This window comes from Dasypus novemcinctus, chromosome 9, assembly GCF_030445035.2.
Source record: "Dasypus novemcinctus isolate mDasNov1 chromosome 9, mDasNov1.1.hap2, whole genome shotgun sequence".
NCBI lineage: Eukaryota > Metazoa > Chordata > Mammalia > Cingulata > Dasypodidae > Dasypus > Dasypus novemcinctus.
This window is the reverse complement of record NC_080681.1, coordinates 90,241,040-90,262,605: the sequence shown is the minus strand read 5'-3', so window position 1 is coordinate 90,262,605 and position 21,566 is coordinate 90,241,040. Positions and strand designations below refer to the sequence as shown.

At 49.5% G+C, this 21,566-nt stretch overlaps 1 protein-coding gene across 2 annotated transcripts in view; it reads left to right on the top strand.

The window, feature by feature from the left end:
- The window catches only part of SZT2 (SZT2 subunit of KICSTOR complex), a 60,941-nt gene that overhangs the window by 31,321 nt on the left and 8,054 nt on the right, over positions 1-21,566 (top strand). Inside the window, exons 22-62 of one of the 2 annotated variants that reach the window (XM_012521952.3) lie at positions 171-341; positions 515-609; positions 847-970; positions 1,069-1,230; positions 1,323-1,527; positions 1,818-1,933; positions 2,069-2,315; positions 3,239-3,380; positions 3,543-3,635; positions 3,789-3,867; positions 3,959-4,252; positions 4,429-4,570; positions 4,720-4,827; positions 4,915-4,978; positions 5,246-5,431; positions 5,800-5,967; positions 6,059-6,137; positions 6,267-6,338; positions 6,551-6,752; positions 7,590-7,689; positions 8,464-8,593; positions 13,497-13,649; positions 13,736-13,838; positions 13,930-14,035; positions 14,122-14,233; positions 14,899-15,017; positions 15,131-15,295; positions 15,570-15,654; positions 15,788-15,952; positions 16,065-16,232; positions 17,871-18,004; positions 18,442-18,608; positions 18,743-18,840; positions 18,923-19,058; positions 19,222-19,352; positions 19,484-19,584; positions 19,659-19,835; positions 20,040-20,307; positions 20,410-20,489; positions 20,587-20,712; positions 20,828-21,027. In XM_012521952.3, the coding sequence (XP_012377406.2) occupies positions 171-341; positions 515-609; positions 847-970; positions 1,069-1,230; positions 1,323-1,527; positions 1,818-1,933; positions 2,069-2,315; positions 3,239-3,380; positions 3,543-3,635; positions 3,789-3,867; positions 3,959-4,252; positions 4,429-4,570; positions 4,720-4,827; positions 4,915-4,978; positions 5,246-5,431; positions 5,800-5,967; positions 6,059-6,137; positions 6,267-6,338; positions 6,551-6,752; positions 7,590-7,689; positions 8,464-8,593; positions 13,497-13,649; positions 13,736-13,838; positions 13,930-14,035; positions 14,122-14,233; positions 14,899-15,017; positions 15,131-15,295; positions 15,570-15,654; positions 15,788-15,952; positions 16,065-16,232; positions 17,871-18,004; positions 18,442-18,608; positions 18,743-18,840; positions 18,923-19,058; positions 19,222-19,352; positions 19,484-19,584; positions 19,659-19,835; positions 20,040-20,307; positions 20,410-20,489; positions 20,587-20,712; positions 20,828-21,027 (5,773 nt within the window). Of the gene's footprint in view, positions 1-170; positions 342-514; positions 610-846; positions 971-1,068; positions 1,231-1,322; positions 1,528-1,817; positions 1,934-2,068; positions 2,316-3,238; positions 3,381-3,542; positions 3,636-3,788; positions 3,868-3,958; positions 4,253-4,428; positions 4,571-4,719; positions 4,828-4,914; positions 4,979-5,245; positions 5,432-5,799; positions 5,968-6,058; positions 6,138-6,266; positions 6,339-6,550; positions 6,753-7,589; positions 7,690-8,463; positions 8,594-13,496; positions 13,650-13,735; positions 13,839-13,929; positions 14,036-14,121; positions 14,234-14,898; positions 15,018-15,130; positions 15,296-15,569; positions 15,655-15,787; positions 15,953-16,064; positions 16,233-17,870; positions 18,005-18,441; positions 18,609-18,742; positions 18,841-18,922; positions 19,059-19,218; positions 19,353-19,483; positions 19,585-19,658; positions 19,836-20,039; positions 20,308-20,409; positions 20,490-20,586; positions 20,713-20,827; positions 21,028-21,566 lie in introns of both variants that reach the window. The other variant, XM_058303764.1, reaches the window with a different exon arrangement.

Genomic DNA, 21,566 nt, shown 5'->3' with positions numbered 1-21,566 from the left:
AAAGGGCCAGCAAGCCTGGAATATTAGAGAATAGAGAGCAGATACACAAGCAAGTGATGGGGATAGGAGGAAGCCGTGAGGCTGAAGGAGGGGCTTTGCTGCTCAGAACTGAGCCTGGGGCAGTAGGCAGCAGGAGGCTTTTGGTGCTGAGCAGAGTGTGTGTCGGGCAGAGCCAGAGGGCGCCCCTTTCGCCGAGGGGTCCTGTCCCACCAACGACATGGTGCTGTGCCTGCTGCACAGCTGCCTGGGGCAGGAGCTGAGTGACCGGGAGATCCTGCTGACCACTACTGACCAGGCTACCTTTTTGAATGAGGTGCTACAGCGGACCTGCCGTGGTTCAGGTGAGCTTCCTACCTCCTCTTTTGTATCAGATTTCGGCCCAGCTCCTTTCTTCCCAGCCCAACAGGGTGCTTTCTGTCTTTCGGGTTTCAGTCTCCTCCTCACCCCTTGTTCAACTCAAAACTGCCTCTCTCCTGCCCTTGATCTCTTACACCCATCTCTGTGCAAACTGTAGGTCCAGAGGGGCCATCAGCAGGGGGCCAAGGGATCCTGAAGGGTAAAGCAGTCATCAGCGCCCAGTCCACTGGAGACTCAGCAATCACCGCCCTGGTCAGCACCAATTCTTCTTGAATCCTTTTACATAATGACCTCCTTCTATCACCCCATACTCATACCCCAACTTTCCATCACCTGTGATGCTAAATGCCCTAGTCAAGGGCAGGATACTGTTATTTCCCTTTGTCCTGAATCTTTCAAGCTCCACCTAGGGTTGGTCATCATGGCGGAGGAAATGAGTGGGGTTTGGATGTTCCCTTATAGATTACTCTAATTTTGTTTCTGTTACAGAGTGGAGGTGCTCCTGAAACTCTAAAGCCTCTCATCTCTGCTCAGCCCCCTCAATGGCGCTGCTATGCCAGGCTTGTTACCCCCCAGCATGTGTTTCTGACTTTTCTTCCAGCTACTTTCTCAGGTACCAGCCATTCGCCTTCCTCACTAATCCCCTCAGGTACAAACCCCTGATCTCCCTCACCAGACTGCTCTGATTTATGTCTCTTTTTTCTTCTTCAGATTTCCAACGTCTGGCTGCCTATGGCCTAGAGGGGTCCTCTCGAGAGGAGACAAGGCCTGAAGTTGAGGATTGGAGCAGGGTCCCCAGCCTCAAAGATCTGGGAGGAACTGGGGTCAAGACTATGAAGTCCCAGGTTCCCATCCTCAGTGTAACCCCAGCTGGTAAGGCCGTTGACTCTTTTAATTCAGTTAAGCAGCAGCCAGAGTAAGGAACAAAGAGGCTTAGCAGACCATGTGACACCTCTTCCCCACAGACAATGCCCAGAATCAAGGAGAGCTAAGCCTGCCCTTCCGTCGGGACTTACAGGCTTATACTGGGCGTCAGGTTCCCCAAGCAGAGGGTGCCGAGGGGCCCCGGACTCGATGTCCTGTCTACATCTATAGCTGTTCCCTGGAAGCACTAAGGGAGCAAATGGTTGGCTTGCAGCCCCCTCAAGCACCGCGGGACCTCATCTTCCGGTGAGTTGCCCTCAATGTTGACCTATGCCCTACCGCAGCCTTTGCACCCAGCAAGGATCAGTCATGCTCTAATGGGTATGGGCAGACAGGTTGATGGTCAGTGTCAGGAACTCAACTTCTTAGCCATGTTCTGCCAACTCCTTGCTGGGCTTCCTTAGGCAAATGATTTAAACTTGTTGGACCATGAATACTTTGGTAAGGGTCTGTGGACAATCCATTTGAGTTGGGTAGGGTGATAAGTCTAAGGTCTCAGAGGAGTTGGTCAGGCTCTCTTTTTCCTCCTGTTCTAGGACTCAGTTCCTTGACCATCCCTCCCCATCCTCAGCCTGGATGGAGCCCAGGCACAAGGAGGCAGCTAACCACTGTGCGTTGTTACAGGAGCATGCACAGCGCTGCTACGTCCGTGGTGAGCAGGGGGGCCATGTGCAGGACCTTCAGGGAAGAGTGGGGCTTAGAAGGGAAGAGATAAAGGATTACAGGGATGGGGACAGGAAAGGCTATTCCAGCACTTGACCCTGGTGGCCCCTTCCACTTTTCTCAGGGCTCTTCCGGAGCTTACAGCAAGCACAGAGTGTGACCTCCCAGGACTTGCTGACAGCAGTAGATGCCTGTGAGGAACTACTGCAAGAAATAGACATCACCCCCTTTTTACTTGCACTGTGTGGCCACATTCGGGGTTTACCTCCTGCACCCCCAAGCCCTGGTCCTCTCAGCCCTGGGCCCTTCAGCAGCAGCATGGAGGATGGCCCTGAGCCTCGGGAACGAGCTGTTCTAGCTTCTGAGTCCAGGTTAGAATTGTACTTGAATGATGTGTAAGAGGGCATGTAGATAAGGTCCCCATAAACAGGGATCTTCCAATCCAGGGGAATGGCTGTGCCTTTAAAGTAGTACCTGAGCACCAGAGAAGTAGTAGTGCTTCTGTTACGAACTTCCTGCCTCCCACTCAGGCTTCTTTCTCCCATTTGGCATGGGCAACAGTCTCCCTCCCAGGCTCTCCCCATCTTTTCTGTCTCGATGTAGAGTATTGAGCTAGCTTAGGGGTAGGAAGTTCCAGGTTGCCCACAGTGAAAGGAGAGGCTTGTTTGGAGGACATTCATACCATAGTACAATCCCCCAAATCTGAGTTTCATAGGAGCAACAACTCTGTACTTTGCTTTCTACTGAGTTCCTAGCTCACTTTAATGGTTCAACAAGTCCCTGTTGAAGGAAGAGATAAAGGAAGGGAAAAAGGCAAGCAGGCAGACAGATATTTGTCTAGCATCTGCGGCATATTAGCATGGTTGAGGAAGCAAAAGAACAAAAGGAATGGGAATGCTGATGACTCCCAGATTGGCGCTCCAGCCCAGTTCCCTCTCCAGAGCTCTAGAGCCCCCACCTTAAGTGCCCCCCAAATGAATGCATTTTCTTCCTACCAAAATTAGCTTCTCCCCCTGTGTCACCCTCCATTCAGTGGTCCAAATCAGAAAACTGGGCGTCATCCTGACTCATTCCTCTGTTTCACACACATGTCCAGCCATTAAGAAATGTGGAGGTTAGAGCCGGAATGGGTGGGTTGGTTCCTCTTACCTTTATGAGCTCCAGTGCCCTTGTGCTGAGTTTCCTCCCTAGAGGCAAAGACAGACAGGTGTGTGCTGCTCTGTAGCTGGGAAGCAGGCTCCTCTAGGACTTGGTGGTTCTTACACTTTCATATGCCCCCACCTCAACCACTCAGTATAGAGACCGAAGACCTAAGTGAGCCTGAGTTTCAGAGCAGCCGTGTACCTGGCCATCCAGACCCTGGCCCAGAAATCTCTCTGACAGATGTCTGCCAGCTCAGAGGAGAGGCCCATGATGCCCTTCATAGCCTCATCCAGGTGGGAAGTTTCGGTGAGGGTAGAAGAGGTGTGGAGACTTGCCTTCTTTAGGGGAACGATGTTCTCTCTTGGGTGGGGCAGTATGAGAGTCCTGTTCTGGGGTGGAGGGCGGTGTTCTGTTCTGAGTGTAGCTGATGTGACATCTTTCTGACCCCCAAACAGGAGAAGTTCCTGGAGATCAGTCGTCTCCACTTCCACACAGTACCCTCCAACCCCCACTACTTCTTCTATTGCCCTCCCTCCAGCAGGCGAGAAGTGAGTGACTTTCTTCCTTTCCTCTCCCCCAGACCCCATCCTGTACCCAGAGACCCAGCTCAGCCCATCCAGAGTCCCTTGAACCTTGGTTCCTAAGGCCTGGATGTGGCTCTTTTCCTGCCTTGGATCAAGCTGCCTCTTTCTTTTGCCTAGGATGAGGGCCCCCGGGATATAGTAGACAGAAAAGTCAGTGACCTGGAGTTTTCAGAGACTGAGCTTATAGGAGAAGAAGGTGTGTGGGCAAGTGGGTAGAGATGGGAAAACATGCTTCAAGCCAGGAACCGGGGTCCTCCACTGCCATTGACCACATGTTGCATCACTAGGAGACACGTCTACCTGCTGTGTGGTCACAGAGAGCGACCCAGAGCTGGAGGTGGAATACCGTGAGAGCCGTGACATAGACCTGGAGCCCGCTGGGCTAGACTCCACCTCGCTGTCAGATGCAGACACTGTGAACCCTGATGACGACTCCTTCAGTATCTTGGGGGGTGACTCACCCACTGGGCCTGAGAGCCTCGTGCATGACCTGCCACCACTCTTTCTGCACCTCACATGCTCCGTGCGGCTACGTGGACAGCACAGCTCAGTACCTGTGTGCAGCCTACCCACCTGCCTAAGTGAGGGGTTTAGGGGTATCCAGGGGAGGGCAGAGCTCCCAGGATACCCTGAATATCTGGCTGGTGGTAGGGGAGAGCCTGGGGAATAACTCTTCTGCCCTCAGAATATGGAATCTATGCTGGTCCCAGGCCCCCCACCCCCACCCCCAGCAACCCCTACTTTTCTCCTCTCCCAGGCCAGGTGCTTTGCAGTCTGGAGGGCCCCCCCATTGGAGGCCGAGTTCCCCTGCGGGACCTTAGTGTCACTCTGGATGTCTTCGTGCTGACCTTGCCTCTAGAAGTGGAGCTTCCACCAGCCTCAGACCCTCAGCACCACCGGTGTGGCAGCAAGTTTGATGGGGGGACTATTAAAGGAATCTAGGGACATTTGGGGGCCAACAAATATTGAGGATTCCAAGAAGAGTGATGAGGTAGCGCTGGGCAGATAGTAGCTGGTAGCCTTTGACTTTTGCTTCCACCCTGTTTAGGTCAACATCTGAGAGCAGTGCTTCATTCCCTCGATCCCCAGGGCAACCATCATCTTTAAGGTCAGATGATGGCCTGGGGCCCCCACTGCCACCTGCAGGAGGAGAAAGGTACTTCGTTATCTCCCCCTCAGAGCTCCTTGCTCCATCTCACTTTTGTTTTCTGGAAACCAATATCTAAACCTTTCTTCCAATTAGGCACCCAGGTCTGTCCAATTTGACCACACCCCACAGGCTGGCTATTGAGACCACCATGAGTGAGGTGAGGGCTTTCCCTCTCCCAATCTAAGTGACAGCACCCCACCACCACCCCCAAAACACACAGTAATCAATACCTTTTCCATCATGAGTGAGCTGAGGCACCCCCTTTATTCTGTGAGCCAGGTGAGGCCTGTCAGTCTGTAAGGCAAAGTTGTTTTCCAGTCTGAGAGTAGGGTGTTGCCCCAGTAAGCAAGGGAGGAGCCCTCCTTAGGGGATGCTCTCCTTACTCCTCTGCCCTTTGCCCTCCTGGATTGCTCTCTGACTATAGATCCGCTGGCTGCTGGAAGATGAGATGGTGGGGGCACTCCGAAGAGGGGGTATCCCCCAGAGCCCTGCCCTTCACCGTGCAGCTGCCCACATTCATAGCTCTCCTGGACGCTCTACCTGCCTTCGCCAAACTTTGCCACTGAGTTTTGTGTTTGGTCCGGAGCGTTCCCTCACACAATTCAAGGGGGTAAGCTGTCTTCGAAAAACCCCATGCTTACCTTGGGCCCATTGTTCCCTGGACTCCAGGCACAGGTCTGGACGACTGTCTCTCTGAGTACTTAGAATTGTCCCTTCTGTCAACCTCCTCACCATATTGTCGTCCCTCATTCCTATGTCTACAACCTGATTCCATGGAAAAGACCCAGCTTCCAACCTTGTCACTGAGACTGAGTAATCTTAGGCCTAGGTCACAAAACTTTTTTTTACCTCAGGTTCCTTACTGGAGCAATGGGTATGATATCATCTTCACCAAGTAGTTTTGAGGGTTTAATGAGGAAGTGTGGTTATGCCACGTGTAGGGAGGCCTAAATTGTGATCTTGGCTCCTGCTCCCCAGGAGTTCCGCCACCTCCACCTCCCTGGCCATGTTCTTCTTGAGGATCCTGAGAGTGGCTTCTTCTTTGTGGCAATTGGCCAACAGCCAGCTGGATCCCCTGGGGAACCCCCTTCAGCAGCCTGGACTTGGCACAGCCATGAGGACAGGACTGAAGGCTTTGAAGGGGACGTGAGTCTTTCCTGGGCTGACTTGGGAATGGAGGGGGATAGTCTTTGGTGTGCTGGAGTCTGTACTTCAGTTTTGGCTTCCTGCCCCTCAGGTCCTGACAACCAGTCCCCAAGCCCCTGACTCGCCAGAAGATTCTGAAGGCCCACTTCTCATCAGCCTACCACAGGGAGGTGAGAGAGGACTCAGCAAAGTCTGGGGACTGTGACCAGACACTTGGAAATGGCTGGCCCTGCTTTTGTTTTTGGAAGGAGGTCCTAGGCAGGATTGAGAATGCCTCTAGGCTTTTCTGTTCTTTCCAGGGAGTCAGCCTAGGCCCAGCCGGGGACTAAGCCTCATGTCCAGTCAGGGAAGTGTGGACTCAGACCACCTAGGTAAGCAGTGAGGAGGGGTTGAGGGACTCAAGTCTGGTGGAAAGTATACTTAAGGCTGCGCTGGGAAAGGTTTGGGCAGGGAGCATCTGAAGGGATTAATCTGGGGGGTACCATCAAGGCCTGATGCACTTGGAGGCTCAGGATAACTTGGAGGCTCAGGATAAGCCAGGTCCAGCTAAGTATGGAGTTGAATTTCAACATATTTGACACAGGTTATGATGGTGGCAGTAGTGGCTCAGACAGCGATGGTCCCTCGGAGACCCTTAGTGAGAAGGCCCCTTTCACGTTGCGGACCCCACCTGGGCCTGCACCTCCACAGCCTTCCCTCGCAGGCCTCCCTGGGCCCTGCCTGCCTGACTTCTGGCTCATCATCAGGGTGCTGCAGGATCGTGTGGAAGTGTATGCACATGCACGGTAAGTAGAAGCTATGACCCTATCCCCTGATTTTGATAGTTACCTCTTTTCTCTGTCCCCACAGAGAGATGGTGTTAAAAATATAAGATTTGTGACTCTGATGTTAAAAACCTAAGATTTGGGACTGAGGACCTGGCTAGGGGTCTGACTTGTTGTTTGGGGGCTCCAAATCACTTCCTACAGCATGTAGCAAAACATACCACTCTGCTTTCTTAATGGGGTTGAGAAGCTAATGGATATTTTGGTTCCTAGCTGAGTATGAAGAGCATCTATAGTTCAGAACAGCTTCACAAGTTAATATATAAAAATAAGGAATAATAGCTAACATTTAACAAGAGCTTACTATGTGGTAGGCACTGTTCAAGTGTTTTTCATAGGTCAGCTCATTTAATCCATGTAACGACCCTATGAAGTATATTATCTTCACTGTGTAGTTAATGAAATTGAAGCACAGATATGTTAAATACCTGCCAAGGTTACAGTTAGTAAGTGGCAGAGCCAAGATCCAAACCTGGGCATATGGTTGAATACTGTTTCTCTAATCATGGGGGTGAGGTGAGGATGGGGTGGGATTGAGGGTGGAGAAGGCCACCTTTCTGACAAAGATTTGAGAATAAAGAAGAGGCAAGCTGAATGCTGGGAGCTGGTGAGGCAAGCATATAACTAGACTTCCAGAATTGCTATTTTTCCCAGATTTCCATTTTTCCCATTTCCCATCAGGTTTACTTCTCTTTATCCAGTCCTACTTCCTTCTTATTGTTTCCATTGACCACCCTTCATGACACTTATAACCCCCCCTCCTCTACAATTCTGTCTGATCCACTTTTCCTTGCCTAGGAGCCTGATTCGGGAAGATGGAGGGCCAGGCACCGAGTGTCGCCACCTGCAGCAGCTCCTGGTGAGGCGAGTTGGAGAGATCTGCAGGGAGGTAAACCAGGTAAGGAGAAGCCAGGAACAGGACTCTGCAGGCATGAAGACAGCTCAGATGGGGAAGGAGTTTCCAGGAACTTGATTTGCAAAGGCTGTTGGACCACCTCAGACTCAACAATAACTATGGAATATTTTTTCTTACCCCTTGTTACTGGGATTCTCTGTTACTTCCCATTTCCTACAAGCTGGGACATTCTCCATAACCCATCCACAGTAACAGTGGACTACTCTCTCACATCCTCCCAGTAACTATGAGATATTCTCTCTCATTGCACCAGTAACTGCAACTATCTGATTTGGGCTAGGGACTGTGCTAGCATTAGATATAGAATAGTGAACAAGGCAGAGGGAAACCCTGACTCTGTAGAGCTTCTGTAGATTTGGAGGGATAGCCTTTGAACAACTGAATTACACAAATAATTTCAGTTACAGTTGTGAAGGAAATATAGAGACTGCTTTGAAAGCATAGAACAGGCATCTGACCATCTGAAGTATCAGGGAAGGCTTCTTGGAAGAAGTAGCTTTTAAGCTGAGACTTGAAGGATGATGAACTGATTCTGGCAGAGGAGGGATGGGTATTCCCAACTGGCGTTCTTTCTGAGCCCTGAGCTCTGTGACTGTGGCACACCACCTCTGACCTCCCAGTGATTCCTGATGTTCTTTTTGACCTCTGATCCCTGGTGATAATGGGCATTCTTTCTGGCCTTTGATAACCCCTCGCCACCACCATCAATTTATGAGGGGATATTTCAGTACCCTGAAAGCTTCCTTTTCCTCCCAGCGGCTGCTGCTTCAAGATCTTCATGACAGTCATGTGTGTAACTCTCTTCTTGTGGCTGAGAGTGAAGAGGACCTGTGGCGCAGCGAGACTCCCTTCCACTCCCGTCAGCGGGCACCACAGCCCAGTGATGGTGAGCTCCTTGTAGCCTCCCTCACAAGAGGGTGCTAGTGCCCTATCTTTATCCAATTCTTGGGTGAGAAGCTGAGGGCAGAGTCATCATCATTTGGTCCTAAGTGCCAAGTAATACAGAATAAGTAGGGTAAGACAGAAAAGAAACACTGGTTTGGCTATTGTGAGTTCAGCTGTGACTTTAGTAAAAGTAGTTTCAGTGGTGAGATGGGAATAGAAACCAGATGGAATTGTAAAGTGAAGGGATGATAGATAGATGGAGGAGAAAAGAAGTACTTTTTCAAGTAACTTGGCAGTGAAGAGAGAGAGAAAATAGATACAGCAGTAGGAGATGTGGGGGCAAGGAAAGAATTTTAAACTAAGATGGAAACTTGAGCATATTTATATTCTACAGGGAAAGAGCCAGGAGAGAGGGAGAAGTTAGAAAAATACAGGAGAGAAGAGATAACTACAGGGGCAGGGTATTAGAGATGGCCAGAGGGGATGAGCCTGAGAGTCAGTGGAAGGATTTTCCTTCTGATTGGCCCAGGACCCTTTCAGGATTTCTGGTCATAGTAAGGAAACACATAATAATCTGCTAAAGATGATAATTGAAGTCTTGACACTTCTATACCTTTTCTTTTATTCCTGATGACTTCTCATCCTAAACTCATAGAGGAAAAGTCAAGTCATGTCATTCCTTTGTAAATCCCTTCTGATTTAAAAGCTAAACCAGACCATTCTTTATTTGTAACATTCTCAGCAAGTCTATAGATGAACATTTTTAACATCTCCAGGAGAGTATATCTCTTAGCACATCCAGGAATATATTCCATATCAAAGTAGAATCCCTGTAATTAAGGGACTTCTCATGGTTTTGAAGGCATCTCTTCTGCAAATTGAAGGTGAGCTAAGACAGCCAAGTACTTGAGACTTCCAGCAGCCTGCGATGGAAGACCAGTCAGAACATAGGCACAGTCCTTCCTCATTTTAGTCTCCCCATGTGATTTCCCTGAAGCCCTTAGCAACTAGCATTCCATCATGGCACAGAAACTTTACAGCTTTCTGTGTGTCCTGTATGAGACTCACACCTGAAAGCAGCTTCTCTGGGAAACCAAATTGCCAAATTTGACCTACTGTAAGGTTCCTTATCAACATGAAAACCTGAAAAAAATAAAGCAAAGTGTTGGCCTATGTCTAAGGCTCTTGTCTACTGCTGCAGTGCCCTTGTCTTTGGGATATCTTGTTCTCCAAAGTACAGAGCTCAAGTCTTCCCCACTCTGCAACTCATATGTGTAAACAATAAGGCCCATGAAATAGGACTTAACTGTTGCAACTCCTTATGGCACACAGATGGGGCAATAGTGCCATAGGCATGGATTACGATGGGGTTAGACTTTCTTGGCCTTGCCTTCAAGGTTATCTTAACTTGGCATTACTGACATCCCCTCTTAGCTCCTGCTCTAAGTCTCCTGGAGATAGTTCTGAGTGCCTTTGTGCTATGACCCTGTCTTCCTAAAGGCATGCCTCTGCCTGGATTTGTCTTGTTATCCAAAATGATAATCTTTGCCCTATAGGGTAATAGATAGGGATGAAGAGTCTAGGGAGTTGTGGACAAGTAAGCCAATTCACAGGTAAGAAGTCTGAAGAGGACGGAGAGCTTTATTTCCTGTTTTTTATCCATGCTCTCTTTATTAGTCAGGGTTCTCCAGAGAAAGAGAACAGATGAACAGACAGTATATATATATAAACATAAAAAGATTTACTATAGAAATTGGCTTATGCAACCATGGGGATTTGCAAGTCTGAATTCTGTAGAGCAGACCCCAAGCTGAAAACTGATAAAGGTGAAGTTGAGTTGCCCAGGGGAAGCTGGCTGGCTAAAGTAGAGGCAGAAAGTATTCTTTCTGACCTCTGAAATCCTTAGTACTGGCTTTTAAAATCTCTAGTTGATGGGATGAGCAGCCTCCTCACATTGCTAAGGACAGTCTCCTTTGTTGATTATAGATATCATCAGTCATAGATGCAGACAACTGATTATAGATGGTGTATTAGTCAGCCAAAGGGGTGCTGATGCAAAATACCAGAAACTGGTTGATTTTTATAAAGGGTATTTATTTGGGGTAGGAGCCTACAGATACCAGGCCATAAAGCATAAGTTACTTCCCTCATCAAAGTCTATTTGGAGCAAGATGGCTGCTGATGTCTGTGATGGTTCAGGCTTCCTGGGTTCATACATTCTTGGGGCTTGCTTTTCTCTGGGTTCAGGGTTCCTTTCTTCCTGGAGCTGGCTTCTCTTTCCTCTGTGAGCTTACTTCCCAGGGCTCCAGCTTAAGTCTTCAGCATCAAACTCCAATATCAAAACTCCAACATCAGAAACCCTCAGTTCTGTTCTTTGCCACGTCTTTTATCTGTGAATCCCCACCCACCAAGGGGTGGAGACTCAAAGCCCTAATCATAACTCAATCATGCCCAGGTACAGATCAGATTACAAGTATAATCTAATATTTCTTTTTGGAATTCATCAATTATATCAAACTGCTACAGATGGGTATCTATATATCCATGAAATAAAATCACAGTAACAGGCCAGTGCTTGTTTGACAAAACAAATAGACACCACAAGCTAGCCAAGTTGATAGATGAAATTGACCATCACAGTCTAACCTTTGTCAACTTGAGACACACACATCACCTTAAACTATTCTTTAAAGAAAATAACAGTAGTTTGTTTAACATAATTCAACTGTTTGATAGCTTAAATACTATGACATGAAAGTAATACAGTCTACGTGATATGATAAGGGAGGGAAGAAAACAAAGATGCTTGCTTTATATATTATAAACATAGTCCTAACAAAAAAGGAAGAACTACTCAAAACCATTGCAGTCATCATTCCTGCAACTGGTCATGTGGTTGTAGCTTGTATTTATAACTAGCTTCTTCCACTACCCATTCCATATTCACTTTCCCCTCAACAAGCACCTCAGCTGGTCATGGTTCTTTGCCTGGTGGGGGATGGCTCAAACCTTAATTTCTGAAGTAGTCCTGCCTGGATTAGGTTTCTAGTTTTCCATTTGTATTCCAGACATACTCTTCCTTACCTCCATTGTGTAGTAGCAGTCCAGTTTCCTCTCGGTAGTCAGGATCAGTCACCCCAGCCTGTACAGTAACTCCCTCCCTTGTTGATTCAAAGGTATGGGGAACCCTAAAGTGGCCATCTTCATTTCCAGTTCAGCGAAATCTTTGCTGTGTTTCCTGGTGGAATCCTCCTCCCTTTAGAACTAAAATCTTTAGACCTGCACAGGCTCAGGTTGTGGGGATAGGAAGCTAGTGGATCGCTAGGCTTATTAGTGAGTGGTGCTGCTCCCATTTCCATCCCATGATTCCTGGACCCATGAATCCTGGCTATGGGAGAAACAACACCATAGAGTAGATGCTGATTTAGATAGAGCATATACTGCCTCTTGAAGAACATTGCCCCAGCCCTGTAAGGTATTGCCACCCTGTTGGCACTATAGGCTTTAAAAGGCCATTCCTCCATTCTGTCAATCCAGATGCTTAAGGATGATGTGGAACATAGTAAAACCAGTAAATTCCATGAGCATGGCCCCATTGGCACACACCATTAGCTGTGAAGTGAGTCTTTGATTAGAAGCAGTGCTGTATGGAATACCATGATGGTGGATGAGGTATTCTGTAAGACAATAGATAGAAATTTTGGCAGAAGCATTGCATGCAGGGATGACAAATCCGTATTCAGAGTAAGTGTCTCCTTCAGTAGGAACAAAACACTGTCCCTTCCATAATGGTTCAGTGTAATCTCAAACTGTTACTAGATTGCTAGCTGATCACCTTGGGAGAATGGTTCCATATCAAGGAAGGAGTGTTGGTTGCTGCTGCTGGCAGATTGGGTACCTGGCAGTGGCTGTAGTGAGATTGACCTTGGTGAGTGGAAGTCAATGTTGCTGAGCCTACATATAACCTCCATCCCTACCACCATGGCCACTTTGTTCATCAGTCTATTGGGCAGTGGCAGGAACTGAGGAAACAGACTGATTGATATCCACAAAATTGAAATCCCATCTGCCAAGGTCACCTCTGTACCTTACCTTTTGGGACCTTTTGAGACTTAAGACAAGTTATAGGGCTGGAAGCAAAGAGGGGTGGTAGGTGGGTCATGAAAGGAATTACCATTGTCTTACAAGTTAGCTACTTCAGGAGAGGCAACTACAGGTTTATTAGGCAAAGCAGGGCTAATCTCGGACAAATGAGGAATGATTCCTCAGGTGATGAGGAATGATTCCTCATCACAGGTTTATCTGTAAAAGACAACAAAATTTAGGGGTTCGGTGTCCTCACCATCATCATGAACAGCCCAAATGTTCCCATTCAATTTTAGGATCCCATTCCTTCCTAGCCAATGCCCTCACTTTAACAGCAGACCCCTGCAGGTTGGGAATTTAATTTATGTTGTAATTTAGCTACTCAGATGATGAGACCCTACATTTGGTTTTCAGAAATCTCAACTCTGCAGCTACAAGAAATAAGAGTACATATAGAATTTTCATGTCATTAATGCAAGAACAACCAGTCAACCTCTACTTTTTTTTTTCAATCTCAACTTTTTAACTTTAAAAAACTGCTAAGGTATCAAATACACTGACATCCAGAGCTTTGCCTCTTATAATCATTTGAGTAGGAGTATTCACTGGTGGCATTTTGCATATCTGTTGCCAACTCACGCCATATGCTGCCCCCTTGATCACTAGAAATAGTCATTAATGTCTTTTCATATGATCAGATTAGAGAATCAAATCCAAAATCCCCAGAACCAACTCAGAAATCTCATGCTTAAGATTTTGTTTCTCAAGAACCACTCTTGGTACCACATGAAATTAACTGTCACTCCCCCTTCCCCCAGATTATGCTGCTGATGAGAACTGTACACCCCGAGGATATCTAGCAGCCACAATGCAGTTTGTCCCTGGATATTTCTCCTGTGATGTCGTGTGGGGAACTGTGATCCGAGTCCATTCACGCCTCAAGATGGGACCCAGCATGGGGGTCTCTCGGGGTATATGAGTGATGAGAGGGCAGGTGGAGTTGGGGAACGGGGAAATCAGGAAAAGGGAGTTTCCTGAACCCACGTTACTCCCACAGCCATTCAGGCCCTGCGTTCTGTGCTCAATGCTTTCTCTGTGGTGAACCGGAAGAATATGTTTGTCTATCAGGAACGGGCAACACAGGCTGTGTACTATCTTCGGTATGTGGGCCCTGGGAGAGGGTGGGACAAAGCATGAGTCAAGGATGGCGTGGGATGAGGCATGTCCAAAGACCTTGCCACTCTTTCCCAGGCTCCTGGAGACATCCTGCAGTGACCGGCCACGGGAAGGGGATGCTCTGCCCCCCTCTTTAGCTCTGTCCCGAAGCCAAGAGCCCATCCATCCTGAGGAAGCCTTGGCATGTATCACTCCCATTCCCTGATGCCCCCATGCTCCCCTAATGCTTCGCTCCTGGACTGGCCTTGACCATAGTTTTCCCTGTAGGGTCCTCGTTCTCCCCTGGACATGGCTTCCAGCCGCAGTTCAGATGCTGCCCGTCCTGTGGGTCAAGTGGACAGACACATTCAGCTGCTGGTGCATGGTGTAGGGCAGGCTGGTGAGGAGTGGGGGTGGGGTGGGGGCAGGGACCAGATGAGATTCCAGAATCTTCCAGGAGCTTTTCTTAGAGCATCCTACTATTTTGCTTTGTGGGTCCCCTTCTCCAGTTAATGCTTCTCTAGTTAATGCAGGAGCCGGGTGGGAAAGGGCAGATTTCTATGATGTATAGGGGGTAGGATTACAATGAAATGCAGGTTGGGGAAGAGGCACCTGGGTATCTAACCTGGGTGACTGTGATAGATGATGGGCCCACTGACCTGACACTAGGAGTGTGTTTGGGATAAAGATGATGGGTTCCATTTTGGATATGTTGAGTCTGAGGTGTCTAGTAGGCAGTTAGATTGTCTAGATAATATTCATGGCTCACATAACGTGTCCCAGTCCTTGGGCTAAGACTGTAACATAACTTCTCTTGATCCTTAAAACAAACCTCTGAGATAGATGCTATTACTCCCATTTTATAGATGAGGGCCCCAAGGCTTCTTGTCCGCAGTCACTCAGTAGGTTGGTAGAACTAAAACCTAGTGCTGGCTGCCTCCAGAGCGGCACTTCTCCCCTGCCTCCAGTATCTGGGGAACTGTTTGAATCTGGGTTTAAGGACTGGAATGGGTGTGGCTGGGTCATCTGCCAGTCTCTCCATATTCCCACCATGGCTGTGTCAAGGTCCTGAGATCACAGATGAGCTAGTGCGGGTTCTGCGTCGGCGCCTGGATGAGGCCACGCTAGATGTCATCACAGTCATGCTTGTTCGGAACTGCAAGCTGACACCAGCTGATGTGGAGGTAGGCCTCCCTCCTAGACTCCAGCATCCCAATAAGCTCAGCCCCTGGTGCTAGGGACAGTCTAGCCTGGAACCTCTGCATTCAACTCTGACTCCTCTTCCCACTCTCTGCAGTTCATTCAACCCCCTGGAAGCCCCCCTTCAGAAGTGCTGCATCTGGCTCTACCCACCTCCTGCAGGCCTTGGCTTCCTGCCCTGGCATGGTACCTGCGGCAGAACCTACTCATCTTCCTCCACTCTCCCAAGTACACAGATAGCAACAGCTGGAACCATTTCCAGGTAAGATATCACTCACCACTCTTCACACCTATAAACACCAGTTCCCCAACCCATCCATTCTTACTGTTGACTGTTTTCTACAGATGCCCTCGTATCTACCTTGGCCCATAGACTTGTGTATACCCATGCCCCGCCCCCACCACATACCTGTATTACTTACCTGTACCTTCCTATGCTCCCATATGTACCTGTATCCCATAAAAGACTTTCCCCATCCCTTGACTTTTTGGTTCTTCTGCTTGGTCTTAATGCACTGTGGCTGTTCTCTCCCCAGCACCCACTACCATCACAGGGTGGCCTCCCTGACTTGGACATCTACTTGTATAACAAGCCTGGTGGGCAGGGCACTGGGGGCAAAGGTACAGTGTGGGGTACAGGCCCGTGGTACTACGAGGTGTGGGAAAGCCTTTTCCTATTTTGCATCTGTGGGGAATCTTGGGAGGGAGGGTCTAGAAGTCTCAGATCATAACCTTCCTGTGGATTTCTATACAGGGGTTGCCTGCATCACTCTCGCCTTTGTGGATGAGGGAGGGGCCCCCATCTCACTGGCATCATGGCCTGCCTCTTCTACGGAGCCTCAGGACCCCCTGCAAGAGGAGGAATTTGAGCAACTGACTCAAGTCACTTGCTGCCCAGTCGTGCAGGACAGTTCTTCAGGTGGGGCATCTTGGGTCAGAGGATGGGGGTGTTGAGTTAATGCTGTGGGAGGTAAGAGTGGTGAGTAGCATGGGTTCTAGGAGCATGCGCAAGAACCCCATTCTTTCTACAGCTCAGAATGGGGCCCCAAGGCTTCGGTTGGACGTGTGGGAAAAGGGGAACATCAGTATTGTGCAACTGGAGGAGAAGCTCCGAGGAGCAGCTCGTCAGGCCCTGGCTGATGCCATCATGGAGCTGCGTCTGCTGCCAGCTGCCCTATGTACAGAGGACACACCTCCAGGTTTGCAGGGCAGGGATCCCTCGGGTCCAGAGAAGGACTCAAATCCAGGCAAGACAGTATGGCAGGTGAGGGTGCAAGGTGAGGTTCAGGGACAACTTCACAGAGGAGAATCCTTTGGGCCAAGACCTAAAAGAGGAATAAGTGGACACCAGGTTCATGCAGGAAAAAGGTTTTCCAGCCAGTAGGCCCAGGGGTGGGCAGTAGCCCACTGTGGCCGGTATGTAAGGTGGGGCAAACTGAAGCTGAAGAGGCCAACAGGGGTCAGGTGTCAGGCTAGCCTGGTAGGCCACGCTGAGGGGTTTGGACATTATCCTGAAAGTGAGGGAGTCTCCAAAGGGTTTTAAACAGGACGGTGATATGGCCAGATTGAAAGATCACTCCAGCTGTAGGGGTGAGGGTGGGGTAGGGAGGTTGGATAGGAAAGGGAGAGACAAGAGGTAAAAAGCTTTGTGAGCTGTTTCTATAGTCCAGGTGATAAATTATGGGACTTGAACTAGGACAGGGGCAGTGGACATGCAAAGAAGGAGTATACTTGTGAGGTACTTGGTGGTAAAATAGATAGGACTTAGCAGTTTATTGGATGGGGGAGAAGTAAAGGATAATTCCCATGAGAATGGCTGTTTTCCTAATCTGGTCCCAAGGGACCTCTCCAGGTAGGAATTTATCTGAAATATACTCCCAGATGGGTATATTTCTGACCACCCCACCCACAACATACTCATCTTCTAAAGGGTCCTCCTGGTTCTAGCACCTACCTCTCCCCATTTTTATTCACCAAATACTATGTAGGTATTAAGCACCCAATCTATATCTGTACTGGGCACTGGGGTCCCAGAGATGAATTCATCTCACCTCTGACCTTGAGGAGCTCACACTACATGAGGGAGAAGGGTATGTGAATAAAGCATTGCAGTCCAGGGTAACCAGAGGCTGCTATAGGGTGCTGGGGAGCACAAGGGAGGAAACTCCTCTTTCTTTGTGGACTAGCTGTTGCCACAGAATTGAGAGGTATAAATTGTGGCATAAGGTGAAACCCAAGACCAGAGTTGGCTTCCTCCTTGCTCACTTCTGGTACAGCCCCCTGCTCATGCTGATTTCTCCCTCTTCTGTTGAAGAACCTTCTGTAAAATGCCAGTTTTCTCTCTCATCCTCTTAGCCCATTGAGTCTCCTTCCTTTTTTATTTTAATTTTTAAATTTTTTAAATTTTTATTAATATTTTTAGGAGGTACCAGGGATTGAACCCTTGACCTCATACATGCAAAGCAAGTGCTCAACCACTTAGCTACACCTGCTCCCCAAGTCTTCTTCCCTTTGACTCAGGTGTCACTTCCATCCACCTTTCCCTATAAAAGGTCTCATCAGAAATACATGTTCACAATTGTCCATCACCTTCATTATGCATCATCACGTCATTCACCGGGAGAAATGTATGCATACAGTTGGTCTACCACTTAGAGAATGATATATCATCAGGAACTCATATCACACAAGCAGACATAGACAGCCACACACAATTAATTGTATGTCCTGTCATTCAATAACAGAGGAGCGGCAAATCACTGACATACTAGTTTTGGGCTAGGTTGTCTGGAATGGGATTGTCAGTGACCTGAGTCTGCTATGTCTGGTATCCACAGGAAGTCTCAGGAGTGGGTCATTGGAAACCAAGAATCCTGCAGGCCGAACTAGCACCTTTCTCCCTGCCCCTGTCCCTGGGGATCCTGTGACTCCACCTAGCAAAGCTGGCCGGCGCAGCTTCTGGGATATGCTGGTAATGGCAGGAAGTGGTGAAATTGGCATCTACCTTTTTGCCTACTCTTGTTTCCCCACCTTCCCCTCTGTACTCCCCTATGGGCCTTGACACAAATCTCCTTGTATATAAAGCTGCCATCATTTGGATGAGAGCTTGGAGAACATAGCAAGTTTTCACTGATATAGAGAGCCTCAGCTTACTAAGTGTGTCGCTTCCCTTTTTCTTGTTGGATCATCAAAACAGCCTGCAAGAAAAGTAAGGCTCTTACTAGTGAGGAAGTTAAGACTCAGAAAAGTTAAGTAACCTTCCCAAGGCTGCCCAGTCAGCCTTCAGAGAAGTCAGAACCTGAATCCGGGCCTCCAAAATCCTATAGCTCTTAGGATTACATGATGCTTCCATCTTCCTCCCCTTTCTCCTTCCCAAAAGCCCTTCCTCATTCACTGCATTGCCTCCAGAGTAAAACAGAATGTGGGGATTTGGGTTCCCCAAAAACAACTGATGACATCGTTCTGGATCGGCCAGAAGATACTCGGGGCCGGAGGCGTCACAAAACTGAGAGCGTTCGGACCCCTGGTGGAGCTGAACAGGCACTGGGCCCAGATTCTGGAACCCAGAGACAAAGGTATGTGTATGTGTGGTAGTGGTGTGTCATGGGGGGTTATGGGTGTGCAGTCACAGGTGGATGGTGTTGGTTTGTACATACATACACGTGTCATGTATGGACACAAGATTATCTTACTCTTGCTGTTTCTTCAGACGCCGGACAACACAGCTCGAAGAGGGTGAGGTGGGAACCCTGCATCCTGTGTTTGCTCACGTCAGTCAGCGCTGGATGGAGTCTATGGTTCAGATTGGTGCGACCCCAGTCTCCCTCTCCCATCCTTATCCCCTGCCCCAGCCTTATCACCCAGCCTCAGTGACAGCTCTGCCTTCCAGGTTGTGCCTCAGTGTCCAGAAGTTCCACCCACATGGTGTCCCGGTTCCTTCTTCCATCCATCTTGTCTGAATTCACCACTCTGATCACCTCAATGGCTGTAGACACCAGTGTCCGTGTCTTTGAGCAGCATAATTTGTGAGTTTGGGATCTCATGGGATTGAAGGGGACTTCCCCAGACTTTCAAGCCAAATTCAAGGAGGCTGAGCTGGGAGAGGAAGGGGCAAGGCCTTGGGAGGTGAAGGCTGGGTCAGGAGACAGGGTCACAGATGGTTCACTTTCTGACTGCCTCTCCCAGTAGGGCTTCAGAGCCAGAGATCTTCATTCCCTGTTCCCCTGGGCAACTGGGCCCAGCTCCCCGTCCAGCCATTGAGCGGCATCTGCTACTTCTGGGAAGGAACTTCTTGCAGTGGAGAAGACCAACCCAGCAAGGTAAGGGCATGACCTAGGGGAGGGTGGGTTCAGAGTGACCAATGGGGTCATTTCTGACCCTGCAGCGGGAGGGTAAGATCTAGTGGGATCTGCCCTGCGGGCACTCATTATTCTCCTCCCCCACCCCATAGCTGCCAAAGCAGTGCAGCGCTTCGAGGCAGGAGGCGATGGGAACTCAGGGCGAAATGCTCCCCGGCAGAGGCTTTTGCTTCTGGAGGTTGTGGACAAGAAGGTAATTATTGGGGCCAGAGAATGGTTGGGAACAGTGTTTCTATGATCCTACTGATGCTGATCCCTGATTCCCAGCTACAGCTGCTAACCTACAACTGGGCTCCAGACCTGGGAGCAGCATTGGGCCGAGCCCTGATTCGCCTTGTGCAGTGGCAGAATGCACGGGCCCATCTTATCTTCTGTCTACTCAGCCAGAAGCTTGGGCTCTTCCACCATTATGGCCAGCTGGACTTCCCAGTGCGAAATGAAAAGGTGCCTGCTGCTCTGACTCCCTTCTCTAGTTCTGGCTGCTGAGGGGTCAGTTGAAGGAAATTCTAGCTTAGACGCAGAAGAGAGGGGACAAACTTGGGGCAGAAATAGTGGAGAGGGAGCATCTGAGAGAGGAAGCATGGGTTGGGAGGAAAAGTCTGAGGGCAAGGGCCGTGGGGAATGCATTGTGGGCTCCATCTCTCTCAGGAGCCAAACCCATTCCTACTGCCGACCATGGAAGCAGAGACCCTTATCCGGAGTGCAAGCCCCCCACTGAGCCGGGAGCAGGGCCGGCTGAGTGGGTCCTCTCGTGGTGGGGGAACCCTTCCCCTGGACACATTCCCCTTTGATGAGGCCCTGAGGGATATCACAGCTGTCCGACCCAGCTCCACACTTGGTCCTGTGCCCAGACCCCCCGATCCTGTTACCTACCATGGACAACAGTTTCTGGAAATCAAGATGACAGAGCGCAGAGGTGGGGGCACTGGGCTGGGCAGGGTGGAGGGGCAATCTGTGGGTCTGGGAGGGGGAGGGGTGGCAGCCACTGGGGACTACTGCTATTGCCTCCAACCCCCAGAACTGGAGCGCCAGTTGAAGATGGAGAACCTGTTTGTAACCTGGCAGCAGCGTTCTGCCCCAGCCAGCATGCCCATCAGTGTGAGTGATCAGAAGCATGACCCTCTCCCACGTCCTCCATGAGGGTTCTGTGACCCCACCCTGGCCACTGCTCTGGCTCACTGCCCCATCTTTCCAGGCAGGGGAGCTGGAGACCCTGAAGCAGTCATCCCGTCTGGTGCATTACTGTGCAACAGCCCTGCTCTTTGACCCAGCTGCCTGGCTACATGGGTCCCCGGAAACCTCTGGGCTCCCTGAGGGGCAGGTGAGGCCCAAGACTCACAGATTTCTCCCATGGGATCTCCTTTTACCCCATAACAGTCTCTAGCCCAGTGGAGTAGTTGGCAGTAAGGAGCCTTTCTTAATCTCACCTCTCACAGCGACGCCATCGTCCTGAGTTGGGGTCTGGGAGTCGAGAGGCGCCCCCAAGCTGTGAATCCTCAGATGTGCCTCTGCCAGGAGCCCGTGAGGAGCCTTGGCTGAAGGAGCTGAGCTTGGCTTTCCTGCAGCAGTATGTGCAGTATCTACAGAGCATAGGCTTTGCGCTCGTACCACTGCGGCCCCCCTCTCCCACTCGCAGGTGAGCCAGTCCCTTCCTTCACTTCCCTTTTCTCCACTCAAGTAAGGCCCCCACAGGCCCTTCATCTATTCCCACAGGTCCCATTTCGACAGGCAAGCATACGTACATGAGGATCTTGCACACTCGGCCCTCAGGCATGTCCTGCAAACCTCAGACGTGTTGGGGGGCTCACAGCCACAAACATACACAGAATGACGCATATTTTCACAAAACTCAGGCCCACATCCATTTTATATGCTTCCATGCTCATATACATCACTTATAAATCTAGTACATGATCCTAAGCTTTTGGATCTGGGTCTTAAATGGTTCCTCTCTGATCATCCTACTGACTTCCCGTGATCTTATATGACTCCTAGCTCAAGGAACTCTTTTCTGTCAGGCCCTCTGCATAGGCTGCTGTTCTCTGGCCTGTAAAGGTCTTTATCATGTTCATTCATTGGCTGGAAGTCTCAGGTCTGAGCCTTGGGAAGTAGGCAGCTCCTCTGTTACCGCCTTCCAACCTCCCCAGAACTCAGTAAAAACTCTGCTGTGATCTT